The sequence below is a fragment of the Ambystoma mexicanum genome, chromosome 3q, assembly GCF_040938575.1.
Source record: "Ambystoma mexicanum isolate Mex_15411 chromosome 3q, UKY_AmexF1_1, whole genome shotgun sequence".
Classification (NCBI taxonomy): domain Eukaryota; kingdom Metazoa; phylum Chordata; class Amphibia; order Caudata; family Ambystomatidae; genus Ambystoma; species Ambystoma mexicanum.
The window spans coordinates 1,244,382-1,271,181 of NC_090926.1; the positions used below are offsets into that span (position 1 = coordinate 1,244,382).

At 46.2% G+C, this 26,800-nt stretch overlaps 1 protein-coding gene across 1 annotated transcript in view; it reads left to right on the forward strand.

Moving 5' to 3' along the window:
* LOC138582000 (sterol regulatory element-binding protein 2-like) overlaps window positions 1-5,214 on the forward strand; it is a 401,726-nt gene extending 396,512 nt beyond the window's left edge. Inside the window, exon 19 of the mRNA XM_069652893.1 lies at window positions 104-5,214. Coding sequence (XP_069508994.1) covers window positions 104-324 — 221 coding nt within the window. The 3' untranslated portion in view covers window positions 325-5,214. The remainder of the gene's footprint in view (window positions 1-103) is intronic.
* Window positions 5,215-26,800: the final 21,586 nt, after the last annotated feature.

Here is a 26,800-nt window from a genome sequence, read left to right on the forward strand (position 1 = left end):
TGTGGTGCTGGGTTGGGCGTTGGCCCAATCCCTAGTCTACCTCTATGGTGAATAAACTGGTGTTTTTTTGTGCGCTCATCACAAGCTCTTGTTCTCTCCACAGGTGAACAGGACGTATTGCCAGGGCAGAGGGAGCGTGCCACAGCCATCGTCCTTGCGTGTCGTCACCTTCCACTCTCCTTTCTTTCATCACCAGGCCAGCGGGCAGTCCTGCTGGCAGAAGCGGCCCGCACGTTGGAGAAGGTGGGCGACCGGCGCTCTTACAATGACTGCCAGCAGATGATGGTGAAGCTCAGTGGCAGCACTGCAATGGCTGCCTCGTGAGTAGAGGAATCCAAAGCAAAATGCCCTGCAACCAAGGAAACAGCAATCATGTGACTGGATGATGCTTTTGTTTCTGCTGCTTGGGTGAAAGGACCCAAAATGGAGATGCATCGTTTGGGGGATTTTTTTTTACTATTCAAGTTAAATTTGGTCCACGCCCCCATGCCTTCCTCGTGGGTCTTAATCCTGGTACATACACTGGGAGGATTGCACATGGCATTGGTCAACTGCACATCATATTGCGGCTGTGTTTTGGGAGCATGGCTGCCAGTCTCAAATGTAGAACTTAAAAGGAAGCCTCCCAGACCACCCACATCACCGGTCCCTCCCCAATACAGCAATTGTACTTTTTATACACAAAAACAATCTTTTAATATTTGCTGTACATGGACGGCACAACAATGTCATTGGCAACTGGAGAGGTAGAAATGGGACCATGCTCCTACTTTCTCTGTATCAGTAAGCAGGCTGGATGTGTGAGTGGTGTGAAGGGCATGAATATGGCATCTCTTGACTTTTTGTTATGCTGAGCTTGCAACTGTGATGGCAATGTATTTTCTGTGAGCCTCTGTTGGCAGATGTCAGAGGTGTGTAGGGGAAAGTTGAGAGGGACTGAAGGATGGGATCTATGCATACTCTGAGCTTCAGTCAGACGCTGTTCTTCAATCAGCTGTTAACTTAAGCCGGTTTGTGCTGCACGCCTTGGTGTTCTCACCAGCTCTGCCTCAAACTTTGCATAACCTTTATTTTCTGGGACCCATGGATGGGTCAACTGTTGAGTGTAAATCCTTCACATTGTGACCATAGCTGGGATTAAATTGTGCCAGTGTTTCCCTTAAATACTACATAGTGTGTAAAATTGGGTAAGCTTTGTGATAAGACATCATACTCAATCCTCTTTAAACCACATTTTGGCAACATCAGCCGATTACTTCGACTCAGAGCTGTGACCAATCTGCAGAAATCGCAGTCCCAATTGAAAAGACCTGCTTGGTTGATTGTTAATGAGGTGTCTATGGCTGCGTAGGGGATCAGAGGGTGCTGGCCCAACTGGCTATGGCCTTCTGGCCCAAGTTCATAGGCTCAAGCAAAGCAAGTGCCTTCAATGAGGGCTTGGTGCCTTTATCAGCGGTGCCAGCCCTCTTGTCACAGGCATTAACGTCATTCGCATCCCAGCAAGGTGTCTCGGGTGCTAGGGACCACGTTTCTTTTTTCTGGATTTCTGGAGTACAGCTTAATTTGGGTGCATATCAACAAAAACGAAACCCTGGAAACAAGACTGCTGCCATACACACTGATAACTGAGCTCACGTATACGTCCCTGGCCTTCTGTGGGAGAAGGTGGCAGTACAGCAGGGGTTACTCTTTAGGCTAGGCTAAGCCTGTGCACTGTTGAGAAATTTGAAGGGATCTGGGGCAAATGTCTGTGGAAATGGGAGGAGATGCAGGAAAGCAACCTTTAGTTTCTTTGGAACACATCCATTATAGTTCGATTAATCTGATTATGCTAGCAAACTGTTTGGCAGCACCTCACAAGCTGGGCACCAATTAGCAATAAAGACTGAAGACTTTCAAAATGTATAAATAACAGAATTATAACGTTTTAAAGTGAATCAGAACTCACATTGCAACCTATTTTGCACATTTCAAGACAAACGCCTAAGAATCTCCTGTCGCAACTTTTACAGTAGCACAGCTACTGTAAACCTTTAAATAGTGGTTTGAACATGATGGGACCAATGCAATGGATTTACAACTATACACCCTCCCTGAATTTGTTTTGTTTGTCTGTACCCCAGATTTCATTCCATTTTCTAAAACCTAGGGTGTTGTCAGTCCACTGTCTCCAAGCTGCCAATATTGGCATTCAGGAAATGGTGTGGACATGCTCTTGGCTGTCCAGTCATTAGGTGGTAGCTTCCAAACGGCTCCCAAGTATCATGCTTTGGTCAGTTGGGTGGTCATTTAGATCCTCCCTTTTAGCTTTGCTCAGTTCAACAGTAGTGAAGTGTGGGAGAAACATATATACCTTATGACCGCACTATAGATTAACCTACAATGTTTTACCCCAACGTAGGAGCAAAGGCAACAATGCCCCAGGTAAATATGTTCAGATCAAAGTACTTTTGTAGTGGTTAAAGTAGTGTCAAACGTTCTACCTAGCTCAATGCAATAGATAATTTGTTTTGGGTATGGTGAACAGGTTCTTAGAAAATCGATTTTCTGTTAAGTGATGTTGCAGCTGCCAATTTTAACACTAGGAAAACAAGGAGTTGTACTTGACCAAGTCTGTACCATCTACAGTCAGGTAAGGATAACTGTGGGGTAGGACATTACGTCCTATTGATCCCACTGGGAACAGGGCTACACCAAAACAGCTATGGAGGCTCACCCCCTGAACTGATTCCTGAAGCTAACAACCCTAGCTAGATGAGGCATTGGGGACAACAGAGCTCAATCTAAGTCTGTGGTGGTCTATGGGGCTCGGTTGCAGAGAGATAGTTTGGTGTTAAGGGAATTTCGCAGCTGCAGACCATCTTGCAGCTTCTGGCAACAGTTTCTTGACGATAACCTAGCTAGCTGGATTTGTCAACGATGAAGACCTCTGACTTGGATTCCTTTATTGCTGGCTCAGGTTTACAGGCGGGAGCAGCAGTTGTAGTGACCATGCACAGGGCCGGCAGCCACTTGTTCAAAAGGTGGAGGACTTCAGTTCCAGGCAGGCCCCCTCCTAAAGAAGAGCAGCAAGTGAAGGGAGGGCTGCCCCTTTCACAGTGATTACTGCAGTGTTTCTGACCCTCAGACCAAAAAGGGTCCCAGCAGACCCTTTTTGATGGTGTAGACCTAAAGAAACCCGAAAACTCCAGTGAGCTCGAGGCAGCAGGACCCATTATAAGACTGAGGACTGGTTGTGCCGAACAGCCCAAGTGATGGAAGCACCTAAGAATGCTCGTCAGCCCCTCCACACCCCCAACCTGTCCCTCCCCATGTTGAAGAATAAAAGTGCAGCACTCCATGGTGGCTGGCTTGGTTAGTGTAATTCTTGCCACAGCAGCCGTACTTCCAGCTCACCTGTGCAGTGTTCGTGCTTCGGAAGCTTGGTTCCTATGGTCAATTTAAATAATGGAGAGACACCCCAGCCCTCCAATAGGTAGGACCTGTAACAATCAAGTAGATAGGGGTGGGGGGGGCTGTTCAGTGGAGAACAGCCAGCAACCTCACGTCTGTCCACCAATAAGCCCTGAACGTGGATTTTGATCTGGCACCTCTTCTCCCCAGTGAAGGCACACTGGCCACTGACCGGGCTTCTTTTGCACAATCCTTGTGAAAGTGCATGACTCTAAATGGTGATTTCTGACCTTACAGGGCAAGAAGACTACCAACAAAGGCTATACAACAAAGAGCATGTCTTCAAAAATGAGGAACTTTAATTTTGAGTAAATGGTCACTCCAAAATAATTATCTGTCTGAAAATAAGTGTTCACTTCCAGCCTCTTTGGGTTGCACATCAAAAGCAACACACGTGTATCTTAGATAAAGAGTACACAATGCGCCCCTGTAGCACTCTAGTTAAGGTTTTTTTTCTGCTGCCACACGAAAAGGTGGGAGAAAAATAGCATGAGCTTTCCCCTGCACTGGTAGCCATGGCGGGTGAACAGTGCACCACAAAGTGAGTTGAGCAAGTGAGAGAAGCCAAAAAGAGCCATCGCCCCAAAAGGTCAGCTCAGATCCTAATGAATGGCAGATAGACTTGGAACTCAGCAGAAGTCAATAAGGGAAGTTGTACCAAGCACTCTACTTGAAAAACAAAGGACCCCACATTACACCCAGCTGTGCTCGCCCTCCTCCAGGGCTTTTGTATTTTCAGATTTTTCACATCATTTAGAAAATGTGTTCCTCCTGTGACTCTCCACAAACACCACCTTCCTGTGTATGTCAGTCTCTACAAATTGTATGTAGATGGATTTAAAATGTCATGGCTTTGTGAACTGTTTTATAACTGCTATTACATACACCTTAAAGCTAGGCAAAGCTAATATTAATTTTCAAAATAAGTCTGATTTGTAACATTGGAGGGGTACTGATTCAGATCCATACATCTTTTTCTCCCAGCATTCCTTCTGCTTGGCTGATTAGATGAACGCCTCCTGACTCGCCTCCTTTAGGACAGTCTAAGAAATTGAAAAATGCACCTCAACGTAATGTTGCATATCCGGAGCCCATTGAGTGCAAGCAGCACAGTTTCATGTTTATTACTTTCAGTGCTTCTATAAAGACTACATTGACTGTATGCGTCTAGTGTCTAATGCTCCATTTAATAAGGTTTCTCTTCAAGAAAGTGTCCAGGTCGCGGAGATATCTCTTACACCATGGCAGGTGCATGAGCGTGGAACAGAGATTGCACTTTTTGTAACCAAACCCAGAGCCATGATCACAATCTGACCCACCTGGCAGAATTCGAATTTGACGTAATAGTTGATAGGAAACAGATTTTGCACTCTGAATCTGGGGGGTGAGTGAGTGCTGCAAGGGTGCGCTGCTGGGCCAGTCTTATCATGGGATTGTTTAATACTGTGTTACAGTGATCCGGAGTCATGAAGATTCAGCAGTGATGCATTGTTGCCCAACTATGGCCAAGCGGTGAGGATTTGCAAGATGCCCTTAAGTGTTCGGAAAATGTTGATTGCCTGGCTGCTAAAACGCTGCATTCTTCGCGCGTTTATTTCTGTTCCCCGACTGAGGGGCTATGTTTTTCCCCATCTCTACCTCTCAACCGCCTCCACCTTGTATCATTCCTGTTACGGTTTGCGTGCGTGTTTTTTCTGATATTGTCTTTGTGGAACTCTGACTTGTAGATATCAAGAAATTAAATTATTTTGCTAATTGAAATACTTGTGGGTCAATTATTTGCTAATTGTTTTAGACATTTTAGGTACAGACTCGGAGCCCAGTGAAACAGGGTGGGGAGCAAAAAGGAATTGTGCCACAAACATGGCTAGAAACTGCTTTTTTTATTTTTAAATAATTGAAAATGCATTTAAGATGGAAACACATGTTTTAATCTCTATTAAATTTGGATAACAAAATAAAAAAATCTGCTATGCAACAGGCATAGTCTGCTATATATATATATATATATATATATATGGCATCAACATTCAACAGACGAAAGAAAATGAAGAGCGCTTTTAAACGTGAACATATTGGAGGGCAAGCAAAATAGGCAAACATGCATAACGAAAGTTCTATCTCTGTTGTCCATTAGCAGCAGTGCATTGGGATGTCTTTTGCAAATAATGCATACAATTAGACCGCATGTCTTTGAATTCTGGTCTTGGATGAGATAGCTGTCTACATCCATCTTCAATTATTGGCCCAAACCATTGCTTTAAACCATGTTGACTGAGCAGTTTTCCAAATCGAGAGGGGTAGATCACACTGGCATATTATGAGGTACATCCACCGCCATTATCTCAGTTTTCCACTTGTTGCTTTCCAAACTGAATGGGCGATCTGACCTGTCCAAGGTAAGTGTAAAAGATCAGCTTAATTTCTGTGACTTTTAGGATATGCATGATGTATGATATACCTGTTGTAAACTTAAACTGTAATATACAATACATAAGGTTCATTGTTATTTGCTTGTTTTGGATATGCATCTCGTCCCATAGTTTATATTCAGTAGTAATCCCTAGGACTTGTCCTCATCGCCACTTAGAACATAAATCATTTTTCCTCCATTTCATTTTTAGCCAGTTCATGAAATTGAGTCCATGGTTTTACTGTGAGTTCCAGCACAGGCGATGCTGTTTTTCCTACATCTGTGTCCATGCCCGAGTTTTCCTCTCTGTAATTGAAGCCCTAGTCCTACCTGTAAAGGTCCTTGTGTATTAAGTTATCTTCAATTTGGTATTGTAACGTTTCGCATCACCTGCATATCGGCTCGTGTTTGTTGTCCATATGAGTGTTGTCATCAAAGGTTCAGCTCCCAGAACCCATTGTTGCCTGTCTAAATGTGGACCTAATGTTGACAGTACATGTAATGTCAATTGAGGGTGAGGAGCTTGCTGACTTTCCTCTCAATCCTAAGGAGCTTCTAAGTACTTATCACACATCCCGTTTTTATATATTTGTATCACCTTCTACTCGCACAACCTGGTTGTTAGCATGCAATTATCTTAGTTCATGGTGTTTAATACGCATTTACTCACTGTGTGATCTTGTGCGCATTCTTTCTTTTGTCTCCCTCTGCATGACAGTTGGAGCTGAAGCATTGTTGCACAGTTTGCACCGGACGGAGCTTGTAGCAGAGACCTGTCCCTGTCTTGTCCTTTAGCGGTCCAGTCCAGAGGAGCACCTGAGGTGGTGGCCCTGGGGAGAGGGAGTGGATGATTGTGGCCCAAGTAAAATGCACATCGCGCAGAGAAGGTACAGAAGCACCCATTGGTGTTGCTGGCTGCTGGGTGTCCGGCCAGTCTTCCACTTCGTTCCTCGGCCTGTAGTGGACTCTGCTGAATTTCCCCAGGGAGTGCAGGTGTGAATCTATCCCATGCAGGCATGTGCTAAAAGATCAATTTATCTCCCCAGTCAATTCCGGCTGCTCGGCCCCACCTTGGCCTGGGCTTCAGCCTTACTAGTATCAGCAATTACCTCCCTCTCGTGATGGTCAACAGTGAAAACAAGGCAAGCCTACAGACATCCTCACCTTGATGAATACCACCCTGGACAAAGGGAAGAAGAAGCTTAGAAATGAAGCACAAATCCATGGCCAGGATGCCAACCTACACTGGGCACAAGCTACCACCATCAATGAAGACCTTCAACACCACCTGCAGGAGATCAAAAGCAAAATACAGTCCAGAATGGCGGAACTGTGCCAGAAGTTCATGACTCTGGACAACCGGGTCCTCGGTGCAGAACATTGGATCAACGACTTTGAGCACACGACCTGTGCACAATCGTTCGGAATGGGCTGAACTGGGCAAAATAATCAAAACCCTGGAGTCAGCGACTGAACAACTCCAGGTGAAACGGACGGAGCATGAAAACAGAACCTAGAAAATCCACCTCTGAATCGGGGGAATCCCTACTCTGGTCCCAGACTACGAGCTTGAGGAATTCATACAGAGCCCCCGTGGTTCCATCCTTTTTGTGCCGGACACGAGCGCACCGTCCTGGACTGCACCCACAGGGTTTACTCCGCCTTCCAAAAATGGAAGAATCTGATTCCAGATGTTCTCACCAGCATACAGTACTTCAAGGTTAAGGAAGAGGTCCTGAAGTGGTCACGTCTTCAGGGTGAACTAAGCCACATAGATGCCAACATCCAGCTGTTTCAGGACCTGGCCCCCTCCACCCTAGCAAAACAAGTAATGTTCAAACCCTTGACTTCCTGCTTGCTGATAACATCAAGTTTCACGGGGGCTTCCTGTGCTCTCACCTCTTCACTTGGAACAATAAGTCCTGGGTGCTATCAAACCTGAAGGAGGCGGAATTCCTGCAGGACTCGGATAGTGTAGGGTTCCTAGCTCCATCTGACAGGCAATCGGATGCCCCTGCCTGGGGTTGGCAATCGCGATGAGCCCGTGGGCCCAGGGCACACAAAGTAGAATCGGCCGGCCCGGGAGGATGGTGTGAGCCCCCACCAGGGGGCTCAGCCACCATGATTGTTCCTCTGGGACAGCCTGCCAGCTATCAGCAAGTAGTTGGGCGCCAAATGACCCCTACGGTACATCTGTCTTCACACTGCTTAGTTTATTCTAATTGCGTCATGCTGTTCTATCCAGACCTTTGAGTACGACTTAAAGAATGCCCCCATTCCAATGATAGCCATTCTTGTCTCCCCAACCAGAGATGAACTTGACATCATGCTTGGATGCAGTGGCCAAGGCCACTATACCAGTTCTCCCCAGTTGTTCTACGCACACTTTGGCTTAAACCCTACAGTTCTTATCCTTTAGGTCCATGCCAATAGGCCTTGTCACAGCTACCACCATTTGTGTTCACCTCCGTGCCTATGCAAAATGACCCGAATGTCCCTGGGCCCTCCCCCACTACGCCATTGATTACCCTCCATGTCCAGGGTCTTAACTCGCCCAGTAAGAGAAAAGGGATTTTCCAGTTGCTACAGCACAGAGTGTAGCATTGCCTTCCTCCAAGAGGCCCATCTACACATAGGGATAAATCGCACCTTAGACATCCCTACTTCCCACACCAGTTCTCCACATCATATCTTCCCAGAAAAAAAAGAGGGGTTGCGATCCTCATAGCTAAGGAGCTCCCCTTCGCCAAGCATAAAATACGTAAGAGCCCAAGGGCTGAGTTCTCCTACTTAAGGGTAGTCTGGGTGGGCACTTAGTCACCCTGGTCACATACGCTCCGAATGAAGCACATGACTCCTTTTTCAAGACACTCAGTCCGATCCTTGCGGAATTCACCGAAGGCTGCCTGAACATGGGTGGGGACTTTAATACCATGTTAAACCCCTCTCTGGATAAATCTTCACTGCCCACTCAGTCAGATTTCTGTAATACCTTTGCCCTCCTCCATCTCCTCTGCAAACTGGATGTTATGGATTCCTGGTGGATCCTACACCCCAATGAATGAGATTTTTCTTTCTTCTGCTGTGTCCACCGAATATACTCGTGCATTGAAGTACTAATGTCCACAGCATTGATTTCCTCTAAGGCGAGGGTCCCTATTGGGATAAGGAGCCTAACCGTTCATTCCACACTGACAACCGACCTCCTACTATAGTGCACAAGCTCTAGCCTACCTCGAAACCTCCTTGGCAACTTAAGGATGCAGTCATCTGAGACACAGCCATTTGGTTGAAGGTAAGCTTGCTGATAACACAATACTTTGCCACCAATATAACTGCATGCTTATCCTGGAATACCAAATGGGATGCCTTTCAAACTGCTCTTATGGACAAGCTGATTGCCTGCTCTTCGGCATTCGTCCGATCCAGGGAATCCACTGGATCCCACCTTGAAGAGGAGGTCAGGGGCCTGGAAAGGAAACATACATTGATTAATTCCCTGAGAGCCCTAAGAAATCTGTAGATTGCGCAGGCAAAATTGGAAGCACACTCGACAGACCGCGCCGCTCATGCGACCGCAGTAACTTAGCAGAAGTACTATAGCCAAGATAATTAAAGCATTAAAGCTGTGTCACCATTTCGCCCCTCATTTAAAAAAAACAGGGGGTTAGATCCCTGTGTCCCAAGGACTTTGCGACCTATTACGAACTGCAATTTCTTGTTGAAAGTCCTGGATAAAGTAGTGACAGCCCAACTGCAAAAGCATGTGGAAGTTAATCTTATTCTGCCGGACCAACAATCTAACTTTCGAACCGCACATAGTACGGAGACAGCCATGTTGGATCTGCAGACCCACATGATCCGTGTATTGGATAAAGGCAAGACAGGGCTGCTTATGCTGCTGTATCTGAGTGCGGCTTTTGATCTAGTAAAACACCAATTGCTTCAACTGGTCCTGGAAAAAGTGGCAAACTGCTCCAAGGAAGCATCCGCATGGCTGGCATCCTTCCTGGCCGACAGAGAGGCCAAAATTAATTGGGAGGGAGGAGGGGGGGGGGTTAATTCTCCAAGGCAACTCTTAAGGTACAGGGTCCCGCAAGGGGCTAGTTTATCTCCACTCCTTTTTAACTTGTACATGAGATGTCTTTATGAGGTACTGGAAGGTTTCGGAGCGTTTTTCCCAAATTACGCTGATGATACCCAGTAAGTGGTTGAGCTGGGCGGCGACTATCTGGAGGACAGCACAAAAATCATGATGCTATATAACATCATCGAGAATTGGATGGAGAGCAATTGGATGTGCCTTAATGACAAGAAGACGGAGATGATGATTTTTGGCACCCGTCAAGCACAAGCCAAACTAGGGCCCGATTATGAAGCCTTTGTCATCAAGGATACCCGCATACAGGTGTTAGGACAGGTAAAAACTCTTGGACTCGTCATAGGAGCCTCTTTGGGAGCAGATGCGCAGGTGCATTATCTGCATAAGAGCAACTCTTATCATCTCCACCTACTAAGAGCCATTCAAACTTTCCTGAGCGAGAAGAACATTTCCACAATCGCAAGGGCCACCATTCTGTTCCGTTTAGATTACTGTAATGCACTTGTGCTCGGTGCCAGCAAGAACTGTCTTGAAAAATGCCAGGTCATGGAAAACAACGCTATTAGAATAATAAAAGGAAAGTCGAAAAGTTAACACATCTCAAGGGACAGGATACCACTGTATTGGCTAAAGATTGAAGATCGGATCCAATTAAAATCCTTAACTTTGATGCATAGATGTCTCCATGGTAATGCACCAGAAAACCTAAAGAAAAAGATTGCACAATACCTCCCCAATCAATCTCTGAGCTCAGAAGCATTGGGCAGGATCATAGTGCCACCACACAGACGAGCAACAGGTTTAGGCAGGGCCGTCCCTGTACTGGCAGCAAGGGAATGGAACCATCTCCCCTTGCCCTTGGACTCGAGCCCAGTTACTTGGCCTTCAGAAAGAGCCTAAAAACATTAATCTTCAAGTAAAGGAAGACACCCCCCACCCCCATGAGTAAGGTGATCTAGTCTAGGTCAGGTTGTTATGTCTTCTATGTAGTAACCCAATTTGATGTGATGCGCCCGATTCCCGCAGGCTTTCGTCGCTTTTATGAGTACATACATTTCTTTAAAAAAATAAGGCTAATTGGATACTGTTCACTACACTAAAGGGACTAAAATATAGGAATAGGATCACAAGGCTCATGGATGTGTCTGAGACACCAAGTTATGGTGAGGAGGAGAAATGTTAAGTGGTGCACAGATTCTTCTCTCAGCTAATGGCTGACTCCTTTACGGGAAGATGGCGTGCAACAAAATGCTTACATCAAAAGAACCACACTTTCACCGATATCTGACATGGACCGTCCCAATCTCCAAAGAGATCACCTTTCTCTCCCTCAACAAATCCCCAGGATCGGATGGTTTCACAACTCTACAAACCTTCAAAAGCCACCTATCCCCTTCCCTGACCAATCTCTACATTTCCTTCTTATCCTCAAACTCAGTCTCCCAGACAATGACAGAATCCTAAACGGTCCTCCTCCTCAAACCAGGCAAGCTGCACTTCAGATGTGAATCATACAGACCGATAGCCCTACTGAACACAGACGCTAAGATTTTCTGGAAGATTTGTGCTACCAGGCTCTCACAGATCCTCCCCTTCATTATACACATCGACCAATCGGGATTCATAGCCAATTGGTCCGTGCATGATAATATTCACAGGACATTAGACATAATCAAGATGGGGAAAACGAATAAACAAAAATTCTCTCTGGTTGTGCTGGACGCAAACAAAGCATTTGACCGTCTGCACTGGGGCCTTTTGTAAAAGACCTTGTTAGCCTATGGAATTGGGCCCAACTTTTCATTGTGGATCAGTGCAACCTTAGCAGCCCTGTTGAGCAGAATTTGGATCAACAAGCATACTACTCAGCCGATATACTTAAAAAGAGGCACTTGCCAGGGCTGTCTGCTTTCTCCCCTGTTATTCGCCGTGGCAATGGAACCCCTGGCCTGCAATATATGGGCCAACAAACACATACAGGGTATTTAAGCTTGCGCCTCCCCCCCCCCCCCAACCCCCCCCGGCCAGAGAAAATCAGAGTATACGTGAACGTCGTCCTCTTATTCTTCAGTAATACTGAGGAATCACTTCCTGCTACAATCCGGGTGCTCAAGACCTTCTGCCTGGCCTCAGGGTATACTATAAACTTGAATACATTTCTTGGGCTCAGTGTAACCGAGGAAGCAGACGCAATCCGTCATTTGGAGGCCAGGTTCCCCCTAAACTGGTTTCTAAAATCTCTGGAATGCCTAAGTGTAGTAATTACCCCAAGAGGCAGAGACGTCTATAAGCTTAACTCCCACCCACCTCCTTCTCAAAACTCTGGCTGTGTATCTCAAGTATTGGCTTCACATGGATATATCCTGGCCTGGCTGGATACATTTGATAAAGATGAATGTCCTCCCCAGATTGTTATCTTTTCACCAGCCTTCCTATCCAGATTAGCAAATCCTCTCTCAAGGGCAACCAAGCTAGCCTATTCGACTACATATGGGGAGGAAGCCCTCTAGGGTGTTCTGAAAGAGCCTATTCTGTCCTATGCAACGGGAGCACTGGGGGTTCCCAACTTGTAGCATTACCTTCTGGCAGCGCAGTTGGCACACATAGGGAAATGGGTTAGTTCATCTACCCCTCCGGCTTGTCTCCCTTCCAACAGTCTGGAACCCATCTCCCAGTGAGCTCTCTCCCATTCATACACAAGCAATCTCGTACAATGGGAGGACCCGTCCTGTGCTCAACCTCTGTGCCCCTATTATATTGGGATGTAGCGCACATACTCTGGGGGAGGAAGTTCGGTCTCAGCCCTCTCTCTAGTCCTGAGAAACCCAGACTTCTCGCTGGGGGCGTACCTCCACTGCCTTCAATGGAGGGATGGGGACACCTTACAGATTGCTTTGATGGGGACAGCTCATATCTTTACGAAGAATTTAAGACAATTCTCCCAAATAGAGACAGAGAGGCTTCAGTATTGTCAGTTGAGGCCCTGGATCACAGGCAAGGGAGTAAGGCAGGGCAGAACTAGGGATCACGCAGTCTTTGAGTTGCTTATTAATGATATGCCAGGTATACCTCGGATTACTAGAATGTATAGGTTGCTAGATAGATCCGATCTGGAAGAAAAGCTACTATTTATGCAAGCCTGGGAAAGTGGTCTCCAAATAGACAGGCACCTTGAGTCTTTGTCCCGCATCTGGTGAAGGGCCCAAAAAAGCTCTAGATGCAGCAACATCAACGAAAACCTATACAAAATCAAGCTTCTATGGTGTGTCTCGAACACAACGGCTACACACATTCACTGCAGGGTACTCTCCTTTATGTTGGAGGGGGTGCAGGCAGACCGGCACCTTGGACCACATGTGGTGGTCCAGTCCCCACTCTCAATTCTATTGGAAAGAGATCTTATCTAGGGTTTTTATTTATTTATTTTATTGTGCTATTTGTAAGGCGCTTATGCATCAAGGAATTGTTTCAAGGAATTGTTTCAAAGCGCCCACAGGGCAAAGGGGAGGGAACAAGGGAACAAAACAAACAAAACAAGACAATGGGCTAAATTAACAATGATGAACAAAAGGCAGAGGCGGCCCTACTTGGTCTTGTAAACATTTGGAACGTGCAAGTGCATAGAGAGAGAAGGGACAGGGGCGGGTGTAAGTGCTGGAGGTTCAACAGAGGGGGGGGGGGGGGGAGTGCCAGAGAGCCAGTTGCAGGGCAACAAGTGCAAGGCAGTGACCACTTGGTAGGAGAGTGGTCACCTGTCAGTACAATAAAGTGCAGGCCTTTGGGTGCCCGAAGGCAAGTGCAGGGGGAGGGCAGAGGCTGAAGGGGATTGAAAAGAAGGCCAGGACCCAGAGTAACATATAGGGGCCCAGGCCACCAATCTCAGCGACGGTGGGGTTTAGCACAGGAGGGAGTAGGAGGAAAAGAGGAAAGTCTTGAGCATGCAGAATATTAGGAGATCTTGCTCAAGACAGAGAAGAAGCGGGAGGCTGTTTCAGAGGAGGGAACCAGCCGAGGAAAGTGATCGGCCACCCGCTCGCTGCTTCAGAGAAGTGCTGGACAAGCAGAGTTGGAGCCAGAAGATCTGAGATATCTGGAAGGAGAGTATTTGTAGATAGTGTGGTCCTAGGCCCTGACAGCCTTATGGATGATGTAGAGGTATTTGAATTTGATCCTTGCAGAAACCAGGAGCCAGTGGAGAGCTTTTTGGGCTGGAGAGATCCGGGCCATGGGCTTGAGGCCAAGGATAAGCCTTGCAGCCCTATTCTGGATTAGCTAGAGGGGTTAGAGAGCAGAAGAGGGTAGATTAAGGATGAGGCACTTGCAATAGTCTGGCCTAGAGAGTACCAGAGCTCTGGAGACATTGAGCTTCTGGGGGAAAGTGAGGAAAGGGTTAGGGGCATCACCTGGGACACTATTCAATTAAACCCACTACCACTGATATTGGGGGATGCTGACAAGTAGGGGGAGTATGGGTTGAATGAGGAGATGGGGTTCTTTCTCACCCAGCTCCTAGTGGTGGCCCATCAGACGCTCCCCCAATCCTGATGGCCCTATCATCAGTATGTGGTGGCTCAAAATCTGGGAGACCAGGCCGATGGAAAAGATTACTTCCACCATAAACGACTGTCTCCCCAAGTTCTCAAGAACCTGGCTCCTGTGGGTTACATACTGTAGGGACACCTTAGATGCGCCCTGCAAACGCAATACCCTGTGCCACCTGTCTTTGTTCTTGCTGTCTTTCTTTCCGCCCAATAGATATTTGGCGCTCCGACCCAACTTGCCCAATGGGACAATTACCATACGGCATGCTTCAACTTGAATACTTCCAATTGGCAATTTGACCAACATAAACAATCCCTTCCTGACCGTTTCCTCCGTGCTTTAGTATGCATGTGTCTGACATCTTACTGACACCACAAAATTACAAATAAAGTTCAGTTAAAAAAAGAAACCCAGAACTGTGCAAATTGACATACGCAGACTGGTGAAAGTGCCTGAAGGCCGTACCAAAGGCAGGTGAGTGATCTATAGAAAACATGTAACGTGACATATGAGCTGTTTGCCAATACCTGAAGTAATAGTTTTGAGAAGGTGACCAGGTGACTCCAGGCCCCTGACACGATATTTCTAGTAGTTGGCTTTACATTTGTCAAACTAATACTTCCTGGGAACTTTAGCTTTGGTTCAACTGAATGAATTGCACAAATGGATGTAATACTAGTGGTTTGTTAGGGTGTTCCCTTCCCTGCTCTTAGCCCTGCATTAAACCCCACAACCAGCCTTCAAGAGGGTGCTTTGAAGCCTTGTACACGAGGACAGTGTTCCAAGACCGTCACTATGGCTGTAATAACGAAAGGAGAGGTGACATGAAAACAAGTCATCGTCAGCAGGTTTACAGTGACTCCTCCAGCAGAAAACTGCATGCTGTCATCGGGGATATCCACTTTGAAACACAGTAGAGCAGGAAGGGTCAAATGCTGCTGTCCTATCCTGCCGCTCCAGTGCTTTACTAAAGCTTTTTGACTCTTGACTCAAAGTGCATACTGCCTGAATTTAAATGTGGGCAGTGTGTTAAACATACATGTCAACATTCTCCGATTCACTCCTGAGACTTTAATGCAGTCCTGCTTTAAACCTTGCATTCGGGAGCTTGTTATCCTGGCTTTCGCCGTTATGAACTTAAGACCCAGAATGAAAAGTTAAAACCAGAGTGGAGAGGTGGAGCAGAGGTGGTCTGCTGCTGTGAGCTCTGCAAAATACTTTTTCACTGTCCATTCGAAGGAGGAATGACTACGTCTGTGGAGCTGCTTTGCAGTCTTTAAAAACCTAATTATCCTGCGGAACGCGGAGCGGAGAGGTGGAGCAGAGGTGGTCTGCTGTGGTCCGCTGAGGGGAGGCTGCTTGTGCAATTCCCAGGACAACGCAGAGGTACGTGTCAAGTTGGGGCGTGTTTAATGTTGGCCCGCAATTTGTAATCTAAGTTAATTGGTCCACGGCAGCAGCAAAAGCACCTCTAGACTCATACCGACATTATCTTAATTTCATTCTAATAGGCCGGGTAAGACTGCAACGTGTTCAAAAGTGTACAACCTTCAAAAGACAAGCCGTACAATAATGTTAATACACGCACACGTGCTACTAGCACAGATTTCTTGGAGACAGCAGTTGAACATTCTACAAAGTTTGGAGGCAGGGCCGGAAACCCTGCACAGGGATTAATTATAACATACTTTGCAACAGAAAATATGCAGCCCATTGAGAGGACGCAAGCAGCGAGCAATAGCGATTTATTAAATGCTTTATCTTGGGGTGCCAATCAATCGTTATCGGGGATTGATAACAATTCCCTGTTGGCACTATGCTACTCACTTCAAGGGATGACGCTTAACTCATGGACCAAACACACTACGCTGCAACAAATGGGGGAGAGTGTGTCTACTTCCCATCCAGCTATCCTCCCGCCTGACATCCAGGGGGCGGAGACGCTGCGGATGTCTCTTAACACCTGGTCTATTCCCAGCATCAGACTTACCATCAGATGATCCAAATGCAACGAGACATGAGTTTATTCCGAACTTAAGCTCAAGGAGCTTCTGCAGGTAAACGTAATGACGCTGTTATGCACTTTACCGTAAAGATACTACTCAAGCGCTGCGGGCGTATGCACGAGGACCTGCAACATTACAGCGTAATGTTTCAACGCATGTTGGGACACTTCGACCAGCTGAAGTTGGGTATTAAACCTAACTTCCAAAAGAATTCAGAGGATAATGAATATGGCTGTGACGTAGAGGCCGTGGAAGCGGCACAGGTGCCAGTGTCTATAGTTGACATTGAACCTTGCTCAGGCCCATCCAAAGCAAGCAGTGTTGAAGAGGTCTCCCCCTTGAGGTATAAAACCCATAAGGAAGTACATAAGGAAGTACGTCAATCTAAACATGCTGCAAAGGCCAATGTAAATAATGTGTCAGCGATGCAACCAGAACTTGAAATCTGTGAAAGCCTGTGGAATTCGACAGTTATGGTGTGCATTAACAAATTTAAAACAAGATTAAAAAACTAAGAAAAAGACCCCCCCTGTTGCAAGTTGCCGGTAGTAGGCAGCTTGGATCAGACGCCGCCCGGATTGTGGTACTTTCTGTTGACATATGTGACATGGGTGACTTTTTGCATCCTCTTGCGCAGGAATTGGTCACGTTGGACCAATTATATTGGATATTGCTTTGATAAAACACAGCAATGATTTCCTATGCCTAATTTGGGCTTCAGTTTTGAAGTTGCTGGCAAAAATAACCTCCTTGGCGATCCTTAATTCCACAGACTTTAATTTCATCGAGCAAGTAAAGGTGAAAGGAAGACAAATTACTGAACTCTGTTGCCTTGCGGACACCTCTTCAATGATTCGCACTCACAAATGGACATTTGCATCTCTCGGCTATGAATTAGATACAGTGTTACCTGAAGATCGGCTAGCCAGCTGCTGTGAGAAGTGTAACAAAGAGAGGAGTATGCGCTTGGCTTCAAGAAACTATGAGGCAATTCTGCTCCCTGCATCTATGGGCAATGCGCAGGGTTGGCAATGGCTGAAGAGCTTTCTCCAACAACAATGCCCGGCTGCTAAATGAGGTTTAAAGTTACTGAGTTGGAACACAAGAGGCTTCAGGCATCTATTTAGTGAAGAGGGGTCTTTGCCCATTTTAATGGATCATCACATTTTCATGTGCCAAGTGATCTGGCTGACGGACAAAGTGTTTCTGGAAAGTTTTCTGTTGCACCAAGTAATGGCCAAGAAAGCCGATTTGGGGAGACCTTCTCAGGGTCTAATAATTGGGGTGCGGCACGCTAAGGGTTCATGAATGCTCAGCACAAACGCCACTGAAGATAATGTTATGGCTGTTGAAGTTAAATTAAACCTCCAACATGAAAAGTAAGACATTACTTCGGATAAATGTATATGAACCGCCTGGAGGTGATCATATGGATGACATCTGTGACTTTATTGATGACAAATGTATGGTTTGGGGTGTAAATGAGTCGATACTAATAGGCAGCGATTTTATTGCCCGGTGCCATGATAATGAGCTTTGTGCCCCATTTGTTATGTGTACCCAAAATCTTGTCTATTGCAACAGAGGGGAAATGTGCACAGGAGCAAATGGGTGGAATCCCTTAGAGAATGGGAACTGGTAATGTTGAGTGGCCGATTAAGAGGAGATGTACCAGGTAATGTGATATGTAGAAGTGGGCATAAATGGGCCACTTTGGACTATCTCTTTGGGAGTAATGACATAGTTGAGCATGTGCAATCCCTTGACATAACTACCAATGAGAATAGCGACCATTCCCCATGGAGTCTAATTCTCTTATACCCCATCCAAGATGTTGGGCGATGTGCAATTAACGACATTGTGCCAAGCCATTCTGGAAGTTGTATTTGGTGGTCCTGTGTGAATATTGAGAAGGCCTTGCGTTGGATAAACACCCTGGGAAGGGCTAGTTGACGGATATATGCTTCCTTAAGTCTGGATCAGATGGAAGAATGGATATATCCATCAGGGAGAGGGAGATGGCATCTTTTAACTCAACTCACCCTACTATCATAGGCGAGGCACACAGTAACCTGTTCGATACCCAAATTCGAAATGCCAAGTGCATTATGCACTAAGAACAACGTGAACTGAGAAAGGGGGCTTACGCAGGCTCTGAATTTCGACACTGTACGAGTATGATTTAAAGCATTTACCCTAGGTGGGCACGAGACTGGAAAAGTTCAGTTTTAAACACGCAATAGCAGCAATTGATATGTGCTCTGAATAGCTGCAACACAAGAAACATCTGGCAGCTATTAACTTTGGCCAAAGGACCTGAAGAACAGCATATTCTAAATCCCATTAGTGAGGTAACTTGGTTGAAACATATTGGTGAAAACCAAAGATCTGTACCAATTAGCCCGACTTCTGGTGATTCAGTCTCAAGTGAACATTGGCCGATTGATACATCAGTTAATGCTTTGATGATTGCCATTAAAACTCTTAAATCATCTAGGGCCCAAGGGCCAAATGAGTTAGCAAATGTAGTCCTCAAAAGGGACTCGGATGTGTGGGTTCAATATTTGAAAGTGCTGTTTGATGGAATGTGTGACAAACAAACAATCCGACCATGTGGAGGCAGTCTGTGTTTTTCCCTGTCTACAAGAACAAGCCAGAAAACTAGACTGTTGGCCATGTCAGACAAGCTATTCTTGGCCTGGTATTGAAGGAACTTCAGGATTGGGTCAAATTCGAAAATATCCTGCCTGACCTACAAATGGGCTTAAGTCCAGGCTCTTCCACTGTACATAACATCTGCTTGCTTGACCGGTTGATTCGTGAGGCCTTTCGAAGGGATGCCCCGGTGCTCTGTCGTTCATTGGCTTCCGGTCGGCCTTTTACTTAGTAAATAGGGATAAACTCTGGAAAAAGATAAGGTTGCAAGGCTCCCCGGCTTGGAAGTTGACGTTAATCAGGAAGACGCACAATGACATGAGTGCTAGAGTGCGCTTCGATAATAATGGGGGAGTGACCGTGCCAGTGTTACTCAGCAGGGGAGTCGTGCAAGGCTGTGTCCTGGCTCCTCTGCTGTTTAACCTGTATGTGTCTGACTGGCTGAAAAGAATGCTGGATAGCTCTGTCTACTTGCGATAGGAGGGATCGCTGTTATGTTATATGCTGACCACCTTGTAATCTTTGATCACACCCTGTTGGGATGTGGAGCCAAGTTGGAGGAATTTGCAGTGTATGCCAGGGAGAAGAATTTAGTGTTAAACATCGGCAAGTCCAAAATATTGCTGTTGGAGGGAAAGAAAATTAATAGAGTGAAAGTGGTTACCAGCCTGGGGGATATTGAATATGTTGAACATTATCCCTATCTTGGGCTGGAGATCAGTTCGGACAACAGCTATACCCAGATTGTTGCCACCAAAAAGAGGAAGTCTGTGCTGTTGACTCACTTGCTTAGTTGTTTCACGTTTCAGACAGCAGGTTATTCTCTGGTGGGGCTGCTAACGCTTTATAAACAATGTTTCTGCCCAGCCATTCTATTATGGCATGAAGAATGAAAGATCTAAGATGGTTAAATAAGATAGAGGGTGCACTCTGGAGGAAGTTGTTGAAGCTTTGACCCCCGGTGTCACAATGCCTGCCCCTGGAAAGCCAGACCAGGCCCAGCAACCCCGGAAGCAGGCATCATGCCACTTGAAGCATGCCCAAAAACCCCAGTTAGGGGCTCTTTGGCTACAGTCCTGGCGCCTATGGCGCCAAGCTCATAAGAATAAAGTCAATCCTGGCGCCATGGGCGCCAGGCTCATTACAGAAATCTTACCTGTTGCAGACCATGCTGCATACCTACCTGATGCAGACCATGCTGCACGAAGCCACAAGCCAAATGAGGCTTAAAGGGACTACTTTACCTCAGGGACTCCTTTCCTCTCAGGTGGGGCTGTGGAAGAATACTTACCTGGGACTTCTTCCAAGGCTATTTAAGCCACACCCGGACAGCCACACGTGCTTCGCGTTATTCTGCTTGCTGCAGCGTAACGCTCAACGTGTCTTTAGCAGTTCCAGTCTTCAGCCACACCCGCTTCAGCCCTGGAACAAGAAAAGGAGGAGAAGAGGTCAGAACAAAACCCTTACCTGAATCCTTGATCCAGCACATCGTCGATCTAGAAGAGAGAAGCCTTCTCAGGTGCATTGCCACGCACCTCACAGAGCCGCGCTGAACTCGCCAACCGGGGCTGCATTCCTTTACTCCATTGCGAATCCAGCATCTCCAGGCCATTCTTCAACACCTGGGGGAGACAAGAACAGATAGGTGAGCAAGGGCAATACAAACCACCCCCAAAGACTTACCTGATTTACCACAGGGGGGTACTCACCTCATCTCGGGTCGGCGCAGTCAATTCCGCATCACCGCCGCACCCCGGCCCCTAAGGGGGAAAAAACAAGGACAATACAACCTAACCCCAAAGACTTACCTGATTTACCACAGTGGGCTACACACCTCATTTCGGGTCGGCGCAGTTAATTCTGCATCATCGCTGTACCCCAGCCCCAAAGGGGAGAACCACAATAGACTTACCAGGATCTTACCAATTGCCACTTGGAACTCTTCTGGTAGTTTAAATCCGCAACCTGCAAGGAATCTGGCAGAGTGAAGATCAGACTTTTGAACTCTTACGAACAATTGGACTTAGAGTCAATACTGGAACTCACCAATTCCTCCACGCCAGTGAAGTAACTGGTTGTCTACGCGCCCCTGCGCTCGACGCAGGATGGAGAGCTCATCTTTCCAAATCTTCAGGTGAGATTAAGAGGGAACTTCAGGAGTGTTCTGTGGGCAGACAAGGGGAGTGGGAAGGCGGGTTAATGCTCCGATTACGGGAGGTTAATTCCCTTTCTCCATTGCAGAAAGATATTCGTACGAGTCCAACAAACGAAGCTAAGTGGGTCTGTCCAGTCTGTTATCTCGGCTCTATGTGTTACTCTGGTGGAAGCAACAGCGGGCCAGTCCAGATCGACGCCCCCGTGGGAATCAGGTGAACGTAACAGAACGCGAAGGCTACCCACAAATAGGGATGTCACGATATTGATTTTTTGACGGTATGATAACCTTCATTTGAAATGACGGTATACCGTGGTTATTGCAGTATAGTGCGCACGTGTGTTTATAAGCATGGTCTTAAATATTATTTTGACTGGAAAAGTCACTTTTTCAACAAGACACAATACACAAACAAGAAAACATCACCAAGAAGTTGTCTTAGCTCTTCTTACAAACATTTATTTTAGTTTTAACTCAACGGAGCAGGAGGTCCAATTTTACTTTGTAAACCAATACAACCTTTTTAGAAGTTTAACTAAAGAAGTAGGAGGCCAAGACGTATATGACCCTAGGGTCTCAAGTATGATAGCTGGAAGGTTTTAAAATCAATCAACTGCAGGAATAGTTATGCCAAACCTTTTGGTTTGCTGAATTATGTTTTAGCAACACTACCAAGGTAAAACTGTCAAAAGGATCATATATCTGCTTACATTCAAAGTCTGAAAAGATTTTAAGTATTAGAACGCAAGTCTGAGTAAGCAGCAAACAAACTTTTTTTTAGAAAAATAAAAAAATTCACAAATTATGATGCAGAAATACCAGCATGTTTACCTGTTCTGTAGATGGCCTGCTCCTAAAAGGTGATAATATGTATCTGCTACTGCTACTAAAAACACGTTCAGAAGGAACACTAGTTGCTGGGATGCAAAGTACTGCCTAGCACCAGCAACTGCATTCTGCCATTAGAGACCGAGGAGCAGTGCCTGGCCACACACTGGACGACAACACTTTTTGTCATACAACATAATTGAAATTAGAACGTACTATTTATTGCACAGGCTTGTTACTGCCTTGCAAGGCCACACACGGCAATCACTTAACCACCAAAAGTGACCCTGATGCTCATTCAAAAACAAATCACTTATATAAATACAGGTCTCTAAACGAAAACCATTCCCAAGAGACAAGTAAGGGAGGATGGATCAGTGGTCTAAGTGTGCGAAAAGAAGTAGTGGAGCTATGCTTCCTGCTGACTTGAACCACGCTCCCCCAAACCCCATCGTCCCACTCCCTCCCACACTCAATTCAAAACCCCAAACAAGACACCTGCTGTTTAAGGGAATGTTGAGTGCAGTGCATTCATGCATTGAGGTGCAAATTTCAACTTCTACCTACACATTTATTTTAAGATGAAACCATTCCGGATTGGTTTCTTTTTAAAATAAAAGCATGGGAAAAGTAAAACATTTAAAATAAATTATAGGAGCACCGCTCCCGCCCACCACAGCAACACAACTGAATTGAAACACGGGTTTTCAAGGAATGGAAAAAAAAAACACATATAAACTGAGCTTTTAACTTTTGTATTTCATGACCGTAGTATTAGCATTGGCAACGCAAAGATCTCTGTTCATATGCCATCTGGGACCCAACGGTAATGAAATACAAAAATAAAAATTAACATTTGTGTGTTTGCTGACAGATTGCCATAGAACTTGGCCAGGCCCAGGGATGAAACGACTGGTTAATTATAAGGCAGGCTTACCTTTAAGTGTGAGGTGCCCTGGGGTGTGCTGAAATCGCACACTAGCAGCAGAATCTTAAAAGGTTCTGTGTCACTCTGCAGACTTCACTGAAGCTCAGGCACATAAAGTGAGAGCTTTATTCCAACACGACCTGCGCACTTAGTGGTCGCATGCATTTAATGTAGAAAAGCACAGGCACAGCTGAGACATAACGACCCTTACCCGGGTCAGACAGCAGACGCAGACTTTCTAATAGTTCCTATACTTTTATTTAAAAAAGAAACCATTCCGGAGCGGTTTCTTTACAAAATAAAAGTATAGGAACAGTGAAATGTTTAAAATAAAGTATAGGAGCACCGCTCCCGCCCACCACAGCCACACAACTGAATTAAAACATGGGTTTTCAAGTAATGGAGAAAAAAAACACATGTCAACTGAGCTTTTAACTTTTGCATTTCATGACCGTAATATTGGCATTGGAAATGCAAAGATCTCTGTTCATATGCCATGTGGGACCCAACGGTAATGAAATACAAAAATAAAAATTAACATTCGTGCGTTTGCTGACAGATTGCCATAGAACTTGGCCAGGCCCAGGGATGAAACGACTGGTTAATTATAAGGCTGGCTTACCTTTAAGTGTGAGGTGCCTTGGGGTGTGCTGAAATCGCACACTAGCAGCAGAATCTTAAGAGGTTCTGTGTCACTCTGCAGACTTCAGGGAAACTCAGGCACATAAAGTGAGTGCTTTACTCCAACACAACCTGTGGACTAGTATTCGCATGCATTTAATGTAGAAAAGCACAGGCACAGCTGAGACATCACAACCCTTACCCGGGTCAGACAGCAGACGCAGATTTTCTAATAGTTCCTATACTTTTATTTAAAAAAAAACATTCCAGAGCGGTTTCTTTATAAAGTTAAAAGTATAGGAACAGTGAAATGCAAAAAAGAAAAGCATGGGAGCGCTGCTCCTGCACACTTCGACCACTGCTTGTGGTACAGACAACAGGTCTCAGAACCTGACAGACTGTCAGTCACCCCAAATATTGGGAACATTGGTGAATGTATGAACCCTAAAGTAGGAAGTCCACCCTCGTACCACTTAATTGCAACTCAACAGGCACATCTCCTTTAGCTCAGTTTGGGACACTATCACACACACCCCTTCTCGTGCTTCCAACTGCAATGCCATTCTTTTTTCTCCCGCAGCACTAGTAGAACCCTCCTCTATTTACGACCTGCTCATTAAACAACATGTCCTTCATTATCAGTCTATGGAGCGTGCAGCTCAGGGGACAGTTTGTTACGAGCTGGTGCTGACAACTTAGTGTGACAGCCAAATTTCCTTGCGTGATCCACCCAAATCGGTTCAATTGTTTACAAATATAGAATTTCAAATAATAGTAGATAGATAATAACACATTTAAGTAGCAATCACACGTATTAAGGGGGCATTAATCATACAGCACTAGATTTGAACAAAGGGGGAGAAGCAGGACAGAGGGAAAGAAGGCCATGAGAAGGGAGGGAAGAAAAAGGATAGCGGTCCTGGTTTGGGGGCTGCTTACCTTCCTGGAACCTTAGAAATCCGTGGCACAGGCAGTCACAGCACGTAGAGTTTGGAAGTGTGACAGCAAGGTATGCAGCCCAAACAGTGACTCGTGCACGATTCAGGAATGTTCCAGCCTGGGCCTGGGCCCGGGCAAACTCCACCTCCTTCACTCCCAGGCTGCTAAGCCCAGCCCAGCCTGAGCCTGGACAAACTCCACCTCCTTCACTCCCAGGCTGCTAAGGCCAGCCCAGCCTGGGCCTGGGCAAACTCCACCTCCTCCCACTCCCATGCTTGCTGAAGCCAGCCCAGCCCAGCTTGGGCCCGGGCAAACTCTACCTCTAGGGAGTCCAGGCTCCCTGAAGCCAGCCCAGCCTGGGCCCGGGCAAACTCCACCTCCTCCAGTCCCCCAGGTTCAGTGAACAACACAGCCAGCCCAGCCCTATTTACAATGCATTAATTGAAGTGCACTGCAGTACACGTGGAAAACAAAAACGGGTTTGCTGAAGCCAGCCTGGGCCCAGGCAAACTCCACCACCTCCAGTCCCCCAGGTTCAGTGAACAACACAGCCAGCCCAGCCCTATTTGCAATGCATTAATTGAAGTGCACCTCAGTACACTTGAAAAACAAAAACGGGCTTGCTGAAGCCAGCCCAGCCTGGGCCCAGGCAAACTCCACCTCCTCCAGTCCCCCAGGGTCAGTGAACAACACACAGCCAGCCCAGCCCTATTTGCAATGCATTAATTGAAGTGTATTCACTCGGTTTACCGTTACAAACACAGTAACGGTTATTGAAGCAAAATGAAATTGACAACGGTGTTTATACCGGTATACCGGTTTACCGTTACAACCCTACCCACGAATACCCACCTGGGTATCATGGGGACCTCGGAAACCGATCAGTTGGCCCAATTATTAGGGGAACTAAGGGCCGAAGTGCATTCCGCCCGCAAGGAAACCAATGCCCTCAGGAGGGAATTGATAGTGTCAAAAGAACGAACTGATGATTTGGCCAGACAGCTATTACAAAGCCAGGCTGGATAAACACCTCTACCTGGACTCGGGGCCAGCCCAGCTCTGGTGCCACCGAGTAAACCGGTGCAGATAAACCTTCCTGGAGCCGTTCCCTTGGCTCCGCTTGAACGCTTTGCCGGAGACCCTAAAAGGTTTGCTATATTCATGAATCAATGTCGCTTACACTTTTTATGTAGACCTGGAGCTTTCCCAAACGATCAAGCCAAGGTAGCTTTTGTACTGTCATATCTCAGCGGCAGTGCAGCGGACTGGTCCATTCCGCTAGTAAATCAGGATGACCAGATTCTTCGAGATTTCCAAGGTTTTCGAACTAGCATGGAAAGACTGTTCGCCCGAAATTCCCAAGGACAGGCTTTGGATAACGAACTTTTATCCTTACGGCAAGGTAATCGGGATCTTTTATCTTACATTGCAACTTTCAATAGAGTAGTTGTGGAAACCGAATGGCCTGAAGCCAAGCGAATTACATTATTCCATCGAGGGCTTCGGGGAGAACTCGAGGATGTTTTAGCCCAAGTCGTGAACCCGCCTTTAGACTGTGCTGAATATATAGATTTTGTGGTCCAGTTAGATCAGACTTCAAACCAGAAAGGCTGATCGAACCAAGTTTGAAAACAAGGTCTTGGTTAAAACCTACGTACCCTCGAAGGGGGTAGATGCCTCAGAACCCATGCAAAATGGGGGGGGGGGTTAGGGGACCCTTAACCCAGAAGGAAAGGGAAAGAAGACGGCAACAGCAATTATGTTTATATTGCGGAGCTACTGGTCATTTCCTTCGGAACTGCCCTGTAAAACCACCCAAGAAAACTATAGGAGCAGCAGACGAAAACCAGTTGAAACCTGACTCGGGAAACGATCAAGCCGGGCAAGCGTAGAGGTCAGCTTGCCGAGCTTAAAGAAGGACACTCTGACCTCGCATTTCACCATACCCATGGTCCTTATAGATCCAGAGCAGCCATCACGCATGCACGCGGTAAAGGCGTACGTAGATAGTGGAGCCATAGGAAACTATTTGGACTACAGATTGGCTTCCAGGATGAATCTACCTCTCACCCGAAAGACCACTACCGATGTCGTCACCACTGTTGATGGAACTGAAATTGCCTCTCGGCCCGTAACTCATTCCACTGCAGAGATGACT